Consider the following 15,896-nt stretch of genomic DNA (forward strand, 5'->3'; position numbering starts at 1 on the left):
ACCGTGTCCTTGCTGATCTACATTGGCTCCCATTTCCCCCCCCCCGCCCCAAACGAGGAATTTGCTCCCTAAACCACTCTGCCTCTCCACCTCCCTCTGCTTTAAGGCCCTCCTCAAAATCCACCTCTTTAACCAAGCTTTTGGTTGCTCTTCCTAATAGCTCCTTTGTCTTAGCATCCATTGTTGTTTGACTACACCTGTGTGAAGAGTCTTGGGTTTTTCTGTGTTAAAGGTGCTACATAAATGCAAGTTGTTAGCTTTAGCAATGACCAAATCATACGTTTGTTCCAATATATACTGCACTGGTGAGCATGTAAACCATCCCTGCATTCAGGCTGCACTCTTAATCTAATCCCTTGCCTCAGGGTCAAAATTATTAATTCATATATAGGCTACACTCTCAGATTAATTTTCTTGTACGACTTGAACTTGGCTGCAAACATTTCAAGAATTGAAAGGAAGACCCTATTCTGTGGGATGAAAACTGGTTTTGCCCCTTTTTTTTCTCCCTCCCCCTGCCAGTTTGGCGACAAGTTACGTATAATGTTCCATTTTGCAAACCAGCAAAGCAGCTGCAATATTTGTGTCTTTTCTCCCACCATTGCCCCACACTCAACAAGGACAGGCAGGCATGGATCTTCATCAGGCTTTGGAATGCCAGCTGTGACCCTGTGGGCCGGGAATCTGGCGCCCGCCATCGCAAGTATTCAAACGACCGCAAGTCAGTCTTTTGCAGTCGCTGGTTTTGTTGGGGTCTGTGTGCAGCCCAGCAGACTTTATACTCATTCGTGCTCTAGAACGTTTCCCATTTCTGCTTTAATTTGTAAAACCCTGCTGTTACGTCTGCTGAATGCAGTTTAGCACATCGGTGGATTTTATCACGATGTAGAACTTGAATAAACTCGCTGGGCATCACAGGAGCAGGTAAGACTATTATGAAAAATTGATAGTGAATGGGACAGATTGAATGCTCAGCTGGAGTAACTGATTCCTTAAGTCATTGAAAGGTTGAGGGCTTCTCATTTTCCTGTGATTATAACAATATCTAGGTCATTATAGCCAGTTGCTATTTTATTTTTAAATAACTACTGAGCTTCATCCTGTTAGGAATTGCCTAGTCAAATGCACAGCTCCACTTGTTACAAATTTGCTAAGTTATAACAAAATTGTGCTCATGGTCCTTGTCCAGCATAGACTCATATTGCTTTCGGTGCTGTTGCTCGTAGTATTTTGGAATCCTGGATTCTCTTGTCTGTCATTCCAAAAGATTCAGTTTGTACATCCATCTTTCCACTTCTCCAGGCTGGCCCTCTGTTCCCCTTCATAGCTTCTGTGACCAGATGAGTGCGAAGTAGATTTGTGCTATGGAAGGCAATATTACGCATCCTCCTGGTTTGCCTGGCCAGAGGGGAGGTAGACATAAGCAATAAAATGTATTAGCCTTTATTTGCCTTTAATGTTGGTGAGGACATACCATTAACCATAGCAGTTCTGGAGCTGTTTAAATTCTCCTGTCATTCATTAATTTTAGCTCTTCCTTCGGATAGGATAAATACATCAATCAAAATGAAGAGACGTCAGTGTAACAAATAGATGGCATGCCTTTTGTATTCGTCCATCTCATTTTGGTGTTTTTTTGTGTTCGCATTTTACTTTTATCATTTATGTTGGATCTGAAATACAAACAAGTTGATGCAAGTTAAGTTGTTCATACAAAATGACAAACATTAAACACTGCACTGGGAATTTAATCAAATTTACCCTTCCTACAATGGTTGCCTCTTGCCTCCCATCTCTGTTCTCATCACAAGACTGTTCACAGGAATGGCACGTATCATTCCACAACCAAGTGCTGCTGTTAAACCAGCTGTGCCAAGGTATGTAAGAGTGGGTCAGGATGATTGTTACAGTTCAAGCTTTTCCCCAGCACCTTACTTGTGTTTGAGTCGACAGCAGTTTTCATAAGTAGACCGAGTCTTTTATGAGCCAGAATCTCCATCTTTACTGTGTGCAAGTATGGGTTGGTGTAGCCTTAATTTAACGATTAATGCCAACTCAAGGTAAATCATTTACTGGAGAATATATGGGATGCCCACCACATTCTTCCATCATCTCACGAGACAGAAAAATACCAAATAAGTAGATCGCTATTTACAGGCCAAAGCTACTGTCAGATTAATTTGCAGATAAAGTTATATGCAAAGCAGAAAGAGAGCATCTTTTCCTTTGATGTCAAAGCAGTCTCTTTTAAAATTGCCCGTAGGAAATGGTATCCAAACAAACCCACATCGCGGCAAACAAGGCATTATTCCCCTCCTTCATCTTCAGGGAAACACCTGTCCTCCTCAGTAGTTGGTCCCATGCATAACTGTGGTGGGAACTTGTGTCCTGTCGGCATTTTATTTTCATTGTCCCCACCCTGCCCTACTAGTTGCACTAGAAGTGAGGAATGAGAGATCTGTGTTCACTTCAACACTTGTTGCCACCAAAACTACATTTGCTTGCAGGTAAGCTGCGCCCACAGACCGTTTTTCTTGGGGAGGGAAAAAGGGTTCAAAAAAGATATTAGGGGTAACCAATAGCTTGGTCAAAGAGGTAGGTTTTAAGGAGGAGAGGGTGGTGGAGAGTTTTCGGGAGGGAATTCCAGAGTGTGGGGCCTAGATGACTAAAGGCACAGCCGTCAACGGTGAGGTGAGAGGCGGGGATGCACAAAAGGCTGGAATTGGAGGAACGCAGAGTTGAGGCCGGGGAGTTGTAGAGCTGGAGGAAGTTACAGAAATGGAGAGAGGAAAGACCACGAAGAGATTTAAGCCTAGCCGTAACATCAGCTGATTTTTTTTTTAATGTCTCTAAGTGACCAACCAGCTTAGTAACTTAAGCTACTTTTAAGTCCTGCTAATGAACACGCATACAGGGAGCAGCCATCCAGTCCATGCATCCCCTGTGCTTTAACACTGGTGTGTGTCCTCAGTATCTCAGCAGTTTGTGATATTTTCATCAAGGCCTGTTGGTTTCTCTGTCCATGTGAGCTAGAAACTGCTTGCATCTGTGCACTGCACATAAACATCATTTGTTCCAGTTAACTAATTCATGATGCAGTTGGCTGTTTAGAGAAGGGTTGTTGCCTGCCCCTATTGTTTTAGCTCATCTGAAGACAAGGTTACGTTTTAAAGACTACAGAAAACGTACAGTTCTTTTGCTGTTGGCTACAGTTACATAGGAAGAACATAGGAACAACAGTAGGTTGTTCAGCTCCTCAAGCCTGTTCCACCATTTAATTATATTGTGGCTGATTTGTATCTTAACTCCATCTACCCGCCTTGGTTCCATAACCCTTAATATTCTTTCCCAACAAAAATCTATCAATCTCACTTTTGAAATGTTCAGTTGACCCCCAGCCTCAGCAGCTTTTTGGGGGAGAGAGTTCCAGATTTCCACCACCCTTTGTGTGAAGAAATGCTTCCCGACATTATCCCTGAACAGTTTAGCTCTAATTTTAAGGTTATGCCCCCTTGTTCTAGATACCTCCACTGGAGGAAATAGTTTCTCTCTCCCTATCAAATCCTTTAATAATCTTAAAAACCTCAATTAGATCACCTCATCAATCTTCTATACGCAAGGGAATACAGGCCTAGTCTGTGCAACCTGTCCTCATAATTTAACCCTTTTAGCCCTGATATCATTCTGTTAGAAAAGTAACTTGGCTGACATGTTCCATGGGCTTTGCTACCTGATTGAGTGCCAGATGTAAATGTAAATGGGGTGAGCAGTGCCTGGTGACTCGAGTGACCTGAAGTATCGCACAAGTTCAAGAACTAGAGGACATAGATTTAAGCTGATTGGCGGAAGGATTAGAGGGGACATGAGGAAAAACTTCTTTACTCAGAGGGTGGTGGGTGTATGGAATTCGCTGCCCGAATTGGTGGTAGAGGCAAGGACCCTCAACTCTTTTAAGAAAGTACCTGGACCTGCACCTAAAGTGCTGTAAGCTGCAGGGCTATGGACCGGGTTCTGGAAGGTGGGATTAGAAAGGGCACCTGGTTGTTCTTCGAGCCAGGGTGGATACAATGGGCCGAATGGCCCCCTTCTGCGCTGTATCTTTTCTATGGTTCTAAGTGATCTCTATTATTTTTCCCTCAAGCTAAATTGGTGATCCACTGGTTCTTCTCCATTGCAGGCAGTATGTTCGCGACTCAGTAGTCGGGACAATGGGGTTGAAAGCCACCGGCCGATTATGTGATGTTAAAAAGGCGAGAGGCCTTCGGGCATGCAGGTATGGGATCCTGGTCGTGTTGTTATATTGCATGCGGTATCTTCAGATGTTGAATGATTGCGCTTTTTTTGGAACATTAACAATCCCAGTCACCTTTCATGCCCCAGATAATTCTGACTTGTTGCACGTATTGATTTAATGTGTGATATTACATTTAGTAATATTAGTGCCACTATGCTTTTCTGTACTCTCCTGAAGACAGGTATTCTTGCTGGAGTAGAGTTCACTAGACATCATCCACTCTCCAGTACCTCACCCAAGAGGGCAGTGAGTAACGGCAAGCTAATCAATCATAGGAGGTATCACAGCCAAGCTCAGTCTTGTCCTTGTCTGATGTCTACACACTGTGGGGGCAATTTTAACCTAACCTGCCCATATATATGAGTGTATGTGTATGTACATATGTGAATATATGCACACACTCACATATACCTAGGCTTACCAGCATTTCTTACAATATCCAATTTTGCTGGCACATTTTATATTCAGACTTTCGTGGACTGTTTTTCTGCTTTCATTTCTTGCCAGCTTGATAAGCTGGAAGATTATTTATGAAGAGAATTAATAACATTGCAACGTTTGTTTTATAATTTAGATTGAGGGCAAAATAAATTCCCTGTTGCGTTACCTCGTTTTCAGTCAGCATCAGAAATGTATGACCTTGATGATCTTGCCATAGTGAAGGCAGGATGAATGGAAGCAAAGAGAATCGGAATTGGAGAGTGGGTAATTTTATGCAAAATAAATTGCTGAGTGTTGCTGGCCACATAACTCATGAGAGCTGTAGGTTTTGCTCCATCATACAGCCTTGACACACATAATTAGTTGTAAACTTGCCTGACATTCCCCATTCTGCTGGTGCAATATGCTTTTACATTAATATTTTTACATATATCTAGTCCTGTGTGCACTGCTGCATAGGTTTCCAGTTCAGGACCCAATTATCAGAGTGAATGTAGTGAGAAGCTGGAGAATGATGCCCACATGTAATGTATACGGAGAACTCTGCAACCACTAAACTTTGACCATTTGAACTACATTAAAGGGAACTATAAAATACCCTTGGAGCACTGAGCGCCGATGGGTGCCGGACGCCAGGGCCGAGCGCCGATGGGTGCCGGACGCCAGGGCCGAGCGCCGATGGGTGCCGGACGCCAGGGCCGAGCGCCGATGGGTGCCGGACGCCAGGGCCGAGCGCCGATGGGTGCCGGACGCCAGGGCCGAGCGCCGATGGGTGCCGGACGCCAGGGCCGAGCGCCGATGGGTGCCGGACGCCAGGGCCGAGCGCCGATGGGTGCCGGACGCCAGGGCCGAGCGCCGATGGGTGCCGGACGCCAGGGCCGAGCGCCGATGGGTGCCGGACGCCAGGGCCGAGCGCCGATGGGTGCCGGACACCAGGGCTGATGTTTCAGTGCCCCAGCCTTGGCTATAGTTGAGAGATTGTGCCTCCAATTTATAGTCCAACCATTGTGAGAGCATTTTTGACTTTTTTAAAGTTAGGCATAAGGGAGAATATGTTTTGTTCAAGTAATTGTAAGGCCTTAGTCCAGAGAATGCCTTCAGATCTCCTGAATCATCTTAGTTTAGTAAGAAAGAAGTTGTGCTCTGATCTGAATAACTTTGTGGAATTGCATGGATCATATTTTTGGCCACAAGACTGGGAACAGGTTAATTTGATTGTGTGTTTGATTGAAGTTCATGGTGCTGTTTGAGACTCAGTTGTTCTTTTTCTGTATTGCATGTCCAAGATGAGAGCAGTCCATCGGGCCCCTACATGTCCAGCCTCATTCATAGACTGGTTGTATCACCCTCCAACCACACCGACCGTCTTGACCCTCATCTCCTGTGAGAGGCAAAAAAAAATGCAGAAACATTTAGCCAATTCAGGAGTTCTCTCTCAAGAATTCCTCTCCAAGTCTTTATAGGTGACCAGGCAAACTTCAGGAGGTCTCATACCCACTCTTTGTTATTCCGGAATGATTTACTCTTCTAACGTGATGAGCTTGTTTTGCAGGATTCCATCTAATGCCTTATTAAAGGACTGTAATGAATCAGTCTTCACTGCCCCTCCAGAATCCTGTTCCACACCCTCTGGTAAAAGTAAAGCTTCTGGACATCCAACTTCACCTCTGCTTCCTCAGTTTGTATGGGCAGCCCCTAGTTCTACTTGACCCCATCATATCTAACACACTCTTTATATGATGTCCCTACCTTTAATGGTCATAAATACTTGGATCCGATCTTCTAAGTCCCTGTCTCTAGCGACTATAAGCCCAAGAGATCAAGTCTACGTTGCTCATCTCGGGTCAGGAGTCATCCTTGTTGCCCTCATCTGCAATATGTCTCGACCTCCCAAGCTCAGAGCAGTGTTGATTTTGCTGAGTGAATGTGCGATAGAGCAGGTCCTTCCAGCCTCCTATCGCCGTAACCTTTCAAAAGATCTACAGCTACATGTGTTTGAGCCAGACAATGTAATCAGTAATTTGGCACTGTTCTATCCTTGTATAGTACACAAGAGTTACTCAAAGAAAGATTTCTCAGGTTTTTCTGCAGCGGCCTACTGACTGATAAGTGACGATAATAATAGTCATCACTTACAAATAGAAAAATAACTGATAGTCATGCAGTATATGTCGTACACGTTAAATTCCAAATGTTAAAAAACACAATCAAACCAGGCAGCACCATAGACTTCATGCCATAATTATGACGTCTATTCCAGTGTATACAGACAACCTTAACATTTAACATTATGCCTGCGTACAGGATAAACATCAGTAGTAGAGAGCCTCAACTATAATTGAACATGATGTCATTGACTTATGGCTCCTGTCCGTTTCGATTGCAGGACAGTTATACCCATTTGCGTGTGTTTCTTGATTAGCAGTGCTGGAAAGGTCAAAGTGTTTCTGGGAGGAAGAATTCTTCAGACTGCTGCAGATATTGACTTCTTTTACTTTTGTTTCCAGAGGAAAGTTACGAGATACCATTTTGGACTGGGAAGATGCTTTACCCGAGCGGGACCTCAGTTTGGCAGATGAAGCCTGCAGGTATGTCTGAAACTATTCAGTAAAAGCAGAAACTGTCGCAGCATTGGTAACTTTTTAACATCTCGTTTCTTTTGTTTACTAATTTTAAAGGGCGTGGTCTTCATTTTTAGTAAGGGCAATTCTTTTGACCATCCTCCTGATTGGTCACTAGTACAATTCCCTACAAATGGTTGTACAGGTTACTAGTACAATGCCCCACATATAGTACAATGCCCCACATATGGTTATACAGGTTACCAGTACGATGCCCCACATACCATAGAATGGCTATAGCACAGAAGGAGGCCATTCGGCCCATCGAGCCCATGCCCGCTCTCTGCAAGAGCAATCAAGCATGTAGTTGCAAATTTCCTTGTGCCATTACTGAACTCTTTTGACATTTGCGGTGTCAGTTTTCAGCAGCATCTCCCAAACCTGCGGCCTCCACCACCTAGAATGACAAGGGTGTGGAGATGCCGGTGATGGACTGGGGTGGACAAATGTAAGGAATCTTACAACACCAGGTTATAGTCCCAACAGTTTTATTTGAAAATCACAAGGTTTCAGAGGCTTTCTCCTTCGTCAGCTTGTGATTTTCAAATAAAACTGTTGGACTATAACCCGGTGTTGTAAGATTCCTTAGAATGACAAGGGCAGCAGGTGCATGGGAACACCATCACCTCCAAGTCATAGAATCATAGAGTTATACAGCACGGATAGAGGCCCTTCGGCCCATCGTGTCCGCGCCGGCCATCAAGCCCTGTCTAATCTAATCCCATATTCCAGCATTTGGTCCGTAGCCTTGTATGCTATGGCATTTCAAGTGCTCATCCAAATGCTTCTTGAATGTTGTGAGGGTTCCTGCCTCCACAACCCTTTCAGACAGTGAGTTCCAGACTCCAACCACCCTCTGGGTGAAAAAGTTCTTTCTCAAATCCCCTCTAAACCTCCCGCCTTTTACCTTGAATCTATGCCCCCTTGTTATAGAACCCTCAACGAAGGGAAAAAGCAAGTCCCTCCAAGTCACACACCATCCTGACTTGGACATAAATCGCCGCTCCTTCATCGTCGCTGGGTCAAAATCCTGGAACTCCCTACCTAACAGCACTGTGAGAGCACCTCTTATCACATGGACTGCAGCGGTTCAAGAAGGCTGCTCACCGCCACCTTCTCGAGGGCAACTAGGGATGGGCGATAAATGCTGGCCTTGCCAGCAACGCCCATATCCCAAGAATGAATTTTTAAAAATCAGTTTCATCTTATAGACATCAGATTATTTAAGATAGAGAACATGTAGTATTCATGGGGTTACCTCTCAGTACACATTTTGTTTTGCTACTACAGACACTTTAGAAGTGGGTTCCTAATGCAAGCCGTTTTGGAACTGGTTTTTACTATTTTTTTAATTAATTCTCGGGATGTGGGCATCGCTGGTAAGGCCGGCATTTATTGTCCATCCCTATTTGCCCTGAGAAGCTAAGAACTTGATAGGCCACTTCAGCGGGCAGTTAAGAGTCAACCACTCGTGCCGTGACCCCTGCTCACCACCTCATTAGTTTTTGCCAGCGTAACTTGAGCAAATAATCTAGCCACGTTGTCAGCAGGCTATCTCCCCATAAGGGCATCACAGATTTGCTTGACCCTGTCCACACTTCCCAGTAGGGACCTTTGCATACTAATAAGGAGTGGAAGCCCTGAAGTTTCTTTTCCCACTTCCCACCCCAGCCCAAACTACTGATGTGCTGTTCTGGCGCCACTAGTGCTATTCTGAATGAGATTCAGTCGACACTTGTCCACTGAACCATCAGGGTAGCTGAAAGTTATATCTTCATTGTAAAATTAATTGCACCTATCACGTACAATGAATCTGTTGTCCATTTTCTTCTTCCTTGTTGGTTAAGTCTTTGTTTCTTTTCTTTCTACTGAGTTATTTTCTACTTTCATCATACACCAGTCACATGATATGAAACCTTTCTCCCTGCTTTCAATTTTCTCTCCCGCCACACCATCAAAATGTTTTTCTACCAATCGCATTCCAACAAAGTTCAAGATGGAGCCACTGTGACCTTTCCTCTTCTCTCAACAATTCTTATATATAAAAAAAATCACGTTTGCCCATCCCATCTTTCAATCAGTCCAAGAACTGCTCCCCCTCCCCCCTCCTCCAGCTCCACACAAAGCCCCACTCACTCCGCCGGGCCCTGGGAGCATCCTTGATCTCAGGCAAAACACTCTTCCTGCCTCTCTTCTTTCAGAACACAGCCAGATCCCACAACAGATCAGCTATGATCTAATTCAATGGCGAAGCAGGTTCGAGGGGCCGAATGGCCTACTCCTGTTTCTATGTTCCTCCCCCTCCAATCTTTTACGATTGAGTCCTGTTGTTCTGAGCCAAACAACCATTCTGTAACGCCCACGGGCAACGAAACTACAGCTACCAGCACCACCAGAAACCTGGACTTTAGTGTTCCCTCTCAGCAGTCCCAAGTCCCGCACTTCACTGTTCCCTGCTGACCTTAGCCCAGCCCTAGCTTCCAAGACCCCGCTCTTGATTTACTGAGAGAAGGACTTGCATTAAAATAGTGCTCCATCATCAAAATGGGAAACATCCCAAGCTGCTTCTCAGGCAGTGAATTACTTTCAAATGCATTGACTATTACATAGGCAAACGTGACAGTCATTTTTGCACACCGCACGATCCCACAAACAGCAATTAGTTGAAATGACCAGCTAATGATTTCGCTTTCCGTATGAGCACTTTCCTGTATTCTTCCTGCCCTCAACCCTGGGCTGCTTGCTACGGTGTCACTGCCCACTCGAGCCTTGAACTTCCCCACTCAATCCTCTCTCCCCTGAGTCCCATATACAGCCCAGGCTCCACTTTTTGTTGCTCCTCACCCTGTTTTTTTTTAAATAACACAATGCAAATATTGATTGCTTTAAGAAAGAAACTGAGAAATGTAATCATAGTTTACACTGTTACGGGTAAGTACAAGTAATTTAGAAGTATCTGCACAAGCTGTTAAATACAGTGAGAAATATGGTGTAGCATATTTTAAAGCAATCATTGAAGGAATACAAAAGAAGAACTACATTGAATGCAAATTAAATTGAAAATTGCAACCAGTGAAATTACCAAAAAAAATGCAAATAATTAGAGGATAACGGATTATTTTTAATATTCAGTATTTTTGAAATTGTGTAATAATTAAGTCTATAAGCAATGCCATGGGTTATCAACTAGTTATATGTAAATTGTGATGTGAATTCCAACTTTTCTTAATCCTGGGCTGAAAAAACATATTTTTACTCTGATTCCCTCCCTCCCCCCACAGGAAGTCCGACCTGGCCATAACTTTGGGGAGTTCTCTTCAGATCAAACCAAGTGGCAATCTGCCATTCAATACAAAAAAGAAGGGAGGAAAGCTGGTTATTGTTAACCTTCAGGCCACCAAGCTGGTAGGTACTAATAATCCAGAGAATGTGAGTTCAGATCCCACCATGGCAGTTTGGGAATTTGAATTCAGTTTTTTAAAAAGCAGGAATCAATAAAAGTGACCATGAAGCTGTTGGATTATCATAAAAACCCAACTGGTTCACTAATGTCCTTTTAGGGAAAGAAATCTGATGTCCTTGCCCAAACTAACATTTGAGCAACCTGAGATATTTGCAAATTAATGGGCGCAGGGATTTAGACTTTAGACGTGGCCCCTGAGGCTTGTTACATGAACCTAAGAACCCACGAAGATTAGTGCTTGGATACCCCAGACTCTTCCATAAAAGCCTCTGCATCTGATTCCACAATTTGTTAAACTTTCACGTCCTCCACTTTGTCCAACCTCAGGTGATGAGTTTCTCAGCCAGTCTCCATTAACAGAACGAGAATTGAACTGTGTTAAAGGATTTTTTTAGATGGATGGTGGTATTTTATTGTTTCCTTACTTGTTATCTTTCTCTCACTCCCCCACCCCCCCCCACCATAAACATAACTGCAAAAAATCTATTTGTTAATAGAGGTTGAGTGACATTTATGGCTAGATTCAGCATCCACAGTCTCGGTCAGAAGCTGTCAGCTCTGGGCTATTTGGAATTTTTCATGCATATGCTTGATACTTTTTTTCTATAATTAATTAAAATGATCATTGTTTAACTGCTCAGTGTCTCAAACTTAGTGCACTTGTCATAAATATATGACTGCAGTATACTGAAAGGGCGGTGGAAGTAGATCCAACAGTAATTTGCAAAAGGGAATTGGATATATATTTGAAAAGGAAAAATTTGCAGTGCTATGGGGAAAGAGCAGGGGAGTGGGACTAATTGGATAGCTCTTTCAAAGAACCAGCACAGGCACGATAGGCTGAATGGCCTCCTTCTGTGCTGTAAGATTCTAAAGTTCTAGTGCTATACAGGTATCTGAGTTGGGGGAGTGTTGTGAATTTGAAATCTGAGATACTAACATCAGTTGACAGTAGGCTTTCGCTCTGTTCACAGTCAGATGACTCAGCTGAAAATTAAGATGTATTGGGGGTTTGGAGCCCCCTTTAATTTCCAGTGCTCAGCCTGTTCAGCCAGTTGCCAAAGGAAGATTGAGGAAGATTGCATGTCTATTTGATGAAATATGTTTTATTGCATATTATCTGAAGATTATTACAGCATTTGATCTCGAATCTTTCATGCTCATTAAAGCCACGTTGTTTATCCCACTTCATCAATCCATGCTCTGTGTGCAGTATTTTAAATCGTTTCCTCCTTGCGTCCTCAGGACAGACATTCAGATCTGCGGATATTTGGTTACGTTGATGAAGTCGTGGCCAAACTAATGAAGCACCTCGGGGTCGAAATCCCCAAATGGGAAGGACCACAGGTGGTGGAGGCAGCGACGGCAATTAAACAGGAAACGGGGCTATTCCTTCCTGTGAAAGCAGAACTGGACAGTAAACCTGAAATCAAAGTCAGGCATCAAGGTAGAGACACTGAAGAAGAAGGGACGAGCGGATCGGGATCGTTGGCGTCACTCTCTTCAAAAGCCAATGGCTCCTTTAAACAAGATTGCCACGACATGGACTGTCGTACTTTTGAGACTAAGCGCGCCAAGCTTGAGCCTGTCATGGTTTGAAACGTCAGCCCTTTCTACAATACTTTCAGACATTTTTTTTCTCACAAATATCAATGCTTATTTGTAACTTTATATTTAAGTGTCTTAATTTCTGTATAAACTGGATTTTGAAAGCAAGATACAACAAATCTGGCTGTTTGTGGCTTTCCAATAGTGTCATTTTTTTTTCTTGGAGGAGATATAAGTTGAACCCTTGGATAAAAGGGTCCTGTTTAATTATAGCTCTAAAGAAAGCTGCACCGGAAACCTTCATTCTGAAGTGCAATAAAGGGAACATTAGGAATGTTTGAGCATTAACTAATCCAGTTTATATAAACCTAAGCAGCAGGGACTATCTAATCCTTAGAATTCATGAAATGTCGAGATCATTGTACCTGGTGTATTTGGAATTTTTCTTGCAGATGTTTGATACTTTTATTCTATAATTAAGTAAAATGATCATTGTTTTACTGCTCAGCATCTGAAACAGTGCACTTGTGATACATATATGGCTACAGTGTAGCACTAACAGTATCTGAGTCGGGGGAGTGTTGTGAATTTATGAAGGGGAGTGGGACTAATTGGATAGCTCTTTCAAAGAGCCAGCTGAATGGCCTTTTTCTGTGCTATAAGATTCTGTGATTCAAGTGCTGTACAGAGTTGGGGGAGTGTGGTGAATTTCAAGGCTGAGATGCTGACATCAGTTAATAATAGGGGTTTGCTTTGTTCAGATTCATATAAATCAGCTGAAAATTAAGATCTACTTGGGCCTTGGTGCCCCCCCTTTAATTTCCAGAGCTTGTCAGCCAGTTGACGAAGGGAGATTGAAGAAGATTGAATGCCTCCTCGATTAAATGTTTTTTTTTGCCTGTTATCTGAAGATCTTTTGTAATCTGGGCACAATGCTTTTCACAGGGAGATTCCCCCTTAATCTCGGCCCTTAAATTTAATTTCTCCACAGGTAGCTGTAACTTTCACTGGTAAATTTCTTTTCTATCAGTTAATCTGCTTTGAGTGATGAATAGTAATACTTGCAAATATGTAGCAGCTTATGATGTCAAAATTTCTCAAAGGAATTCACACGTTGAAGTGCAGTAACTGTTATGCAGACAAAGCCTGACTAACAATGAGTGCAACGCCAAATAAAAGCTGAATACTGAATCGCTAAAGCATCAGGTTGTGACGATCATAAGCAAACTTTAGCAATTGGAGTACAGATGATCCAATAGCATTTTGACAGTTAGCTTGCATTACGTTCAAACGTTGCAATTACTGTTCTTATATACATGATAGAGGACCCACAAATTCAAATGTTAGCTAGAACTCTTAGTGTCAGCTTTGGCTCACTGGCGGCACTATGGCCTCTGAGTCAGAAAGTTGTGGGCTCAAGCCCCACTCCAGAGCCTTGAGCACATAATCTTGGCTGACACTCTAGTGTAGTACTGAGGGAGTGCTGCACTGTCGGAGGTGCCGTCTTTTGGATGAGATGTTAAACCGAGATCCCGTCTGCCCTCTCAGGTGGACGTAAAAGATCCCATGGCACTATTCGAAGAAGAGCAGGGGAGTTCTCCCCGGTGTCCTGGCCAATATTTATTCCTCAACCAACATCTCTAAAACAGATTATCTGGTCATCATCTCATTACTGTTTGTCGGACCTTGCTGCACGCAAATTGGCTGCCACATTTCCTACATTATAACAGTGACTACACTTCAGAAGTACTCAGTTGGCTGTAAGGAGCTTTGGGAGTCCTGAGGTCATGAAAGACGCTAGATAAATGCAAGTCTTTTCTTTTTTTCCTTTGAGAATACACGGCAAGGCTGCAGCTTAGCGTAAACCAAAAGATTTTCAGTTAACCCGCAAGTCAAATAAAGTTGGAGCAGAGCAGAGGTACGTTTGTTTTAATGGTGGAGCTTCCTGTTGCAAAGGCTGAGGTGCTGCTCCTGAAATTCTGTGATGTAATGCTCAATTGGTACAGTCTGGGGAGATGTTCCGGATGATGCATTACAGTCTGCAGTCAACCTGTGGGCTAGCACAGGTGTTGTCCATTTTAATGCTGAAAGGTCCTTGTAACAAGCAGGTTTATGGCCACTGTGGTTTCACAGTGCGATTCTGACAAAGGGTCATCGACCTGAAATGTTAACCCTGCCTACAGATGCTGCCTGACCTGCTCAGTGTTTCCACCATTTTCTGTCTTTATTTCAGATTTCCAGCACCAGCAGTATTTTGTTTTTGGTTTAACAATGCTCCTGACAATGAAATAACCCACAAATAGAAGAAACACATCTGGGCCAGTAGTTTATGGAAAATCAGGTGATGCCAACTGCTACAAGTTTGCTTTACTTTCTATAAACCTCTAGAAGCTGATGTATATTCTCTTTAATGCTCTGTATGCTATTTAAACTATATAATTGCTACTATTTAGCACATTTACTGTTTAAGTGCGATGATGCCCTGAGTTATCACATCATCCTAAAATGGTGGCCGCGCATGGAAGGCTCAGTAAAAGTTCCGGGGTCACACAACAGGTGTGCTACAACCAGGAATATCCAAATATCCAAGCTTTTTGATTTCATGGGATACCTTGTTGCGTACTATGGAGCCTCTCAGGCCGCATCTAACGTTTAGATCAATATTCCTCTTAATTTACATGTATCTCAAAGCTATGGATCCTAACGGATCTTGTTCCGATTTAGGGTTTATCCGACAGGGCTAGGAACACGCCCTTTCAAAACCCACGAAATTCAAATAGGACCAGTCTGCAAGTAAGAAATCGAAGTGGAAATAGCGTGAGTTGTCTGCGCTCTGTGGGCGCAAGCTGCATATGGCCCACGGGCTTTAGTTTGGACCCACCTGGTATAAAATGTCTTTTCCATCTTTAAGCGACGTTTGTTGTTTGTGAGAGTCCTCCTGGAAAACTAGAATTAGGTTCGGTCAGCGAAAGATTAAAACCACAATTGTACTTTAAGAAAATGGTATAAAATTACCCTTTATGTGTATTTGGTCAGAACTTGGTTTAGATTAAGCATGACCGAGCACTGTAAATAATACAATGCATAATAAAACACTGTGAATTTTGTACGTTGTGAATGCGAATGAATAGAAATATAACATTTATCTTAACGAGATGATCCTGGTAATTTTAGAGCAATTCTGATACCAACAGACAGCAATGAAACCATGTTTCTAGCAGAGATGTTGAGGTTAGTGATTCCATGACTTCACAACCTTATTAGTACCCCATAACAACCACATGTTGGGCCACATCACTAGACTGTTGGGTACAGAAATATGGTGCTAATTCGATTCCTAAAATAAACATCAAAACTATTTGTTTCCCAGTGAAAGTGTTTCACAGCACTTCAATTATACAAAAATGTTTTGTTAGGTAAGGGATATCAGAGCAAAGGCGGCTAAATGGAGTTGAGGAACAGATCAGCCATGGTCTAATAGAATGGCAGAACTGGCTCGAGGGGCTGAATGGCCTCCTCCTGTTCCTAT

At 43.0% G+C, this 15,896-nt stretch overlaps 1 protein-coding gene across 1 annotated transcript in view; it reads left to right on the plus strand.

The window, feature by feature from the left end:
* sirt6 (sirtuin 6) overlaps positions 1 to 15,474 on the plus strand; it is a 49,290-nt gene extending 33,816 nt beyond the window's left edge. Inside the window, exons 5-8 of the mRNA XM_067968058.1 lie at positions 4,178 to 4,273; positions 7,243 to 7,323; positions 10,638 to 10,761; positions 12,065 to 15,474. Coding sequence (XP_067824159.1) covers positions 4,178 to 4,273; positions 7,243 to 7,323; positions 10,638 to 10,761; positions 12,065 to 12,418 — 655 coding nt within the window. The 3' untranslated portion in view covers positions 12,419 to 15,474. The remainder of the gene's footprint in view (positions 1 to 4,177; positions 4,274 to 7,242; positions 7,324 to 10,637; positions 10,762 to 12,064) is intronic.
* The last annotated feature ends 422 nt before the right edge of the window (positions 15,475 to 15,896 follow it).

Source organism: Heptranchias perlo, chromosome 29 (genome assembly GCF_035084215.1).
Source record: "Heptranchias perlo isolate sHepPer1 chromosome 29, sHepPer1.hap1, whole genome shotgun sequence".
Taxonomy (NCBI): domain Eukaryota; kingdom Metazoa; phylum Chordata; class Chondrichthyes; order Hexanchiformes; family Hexanchidae; genus Heptranchias; species Heptranchias perlo.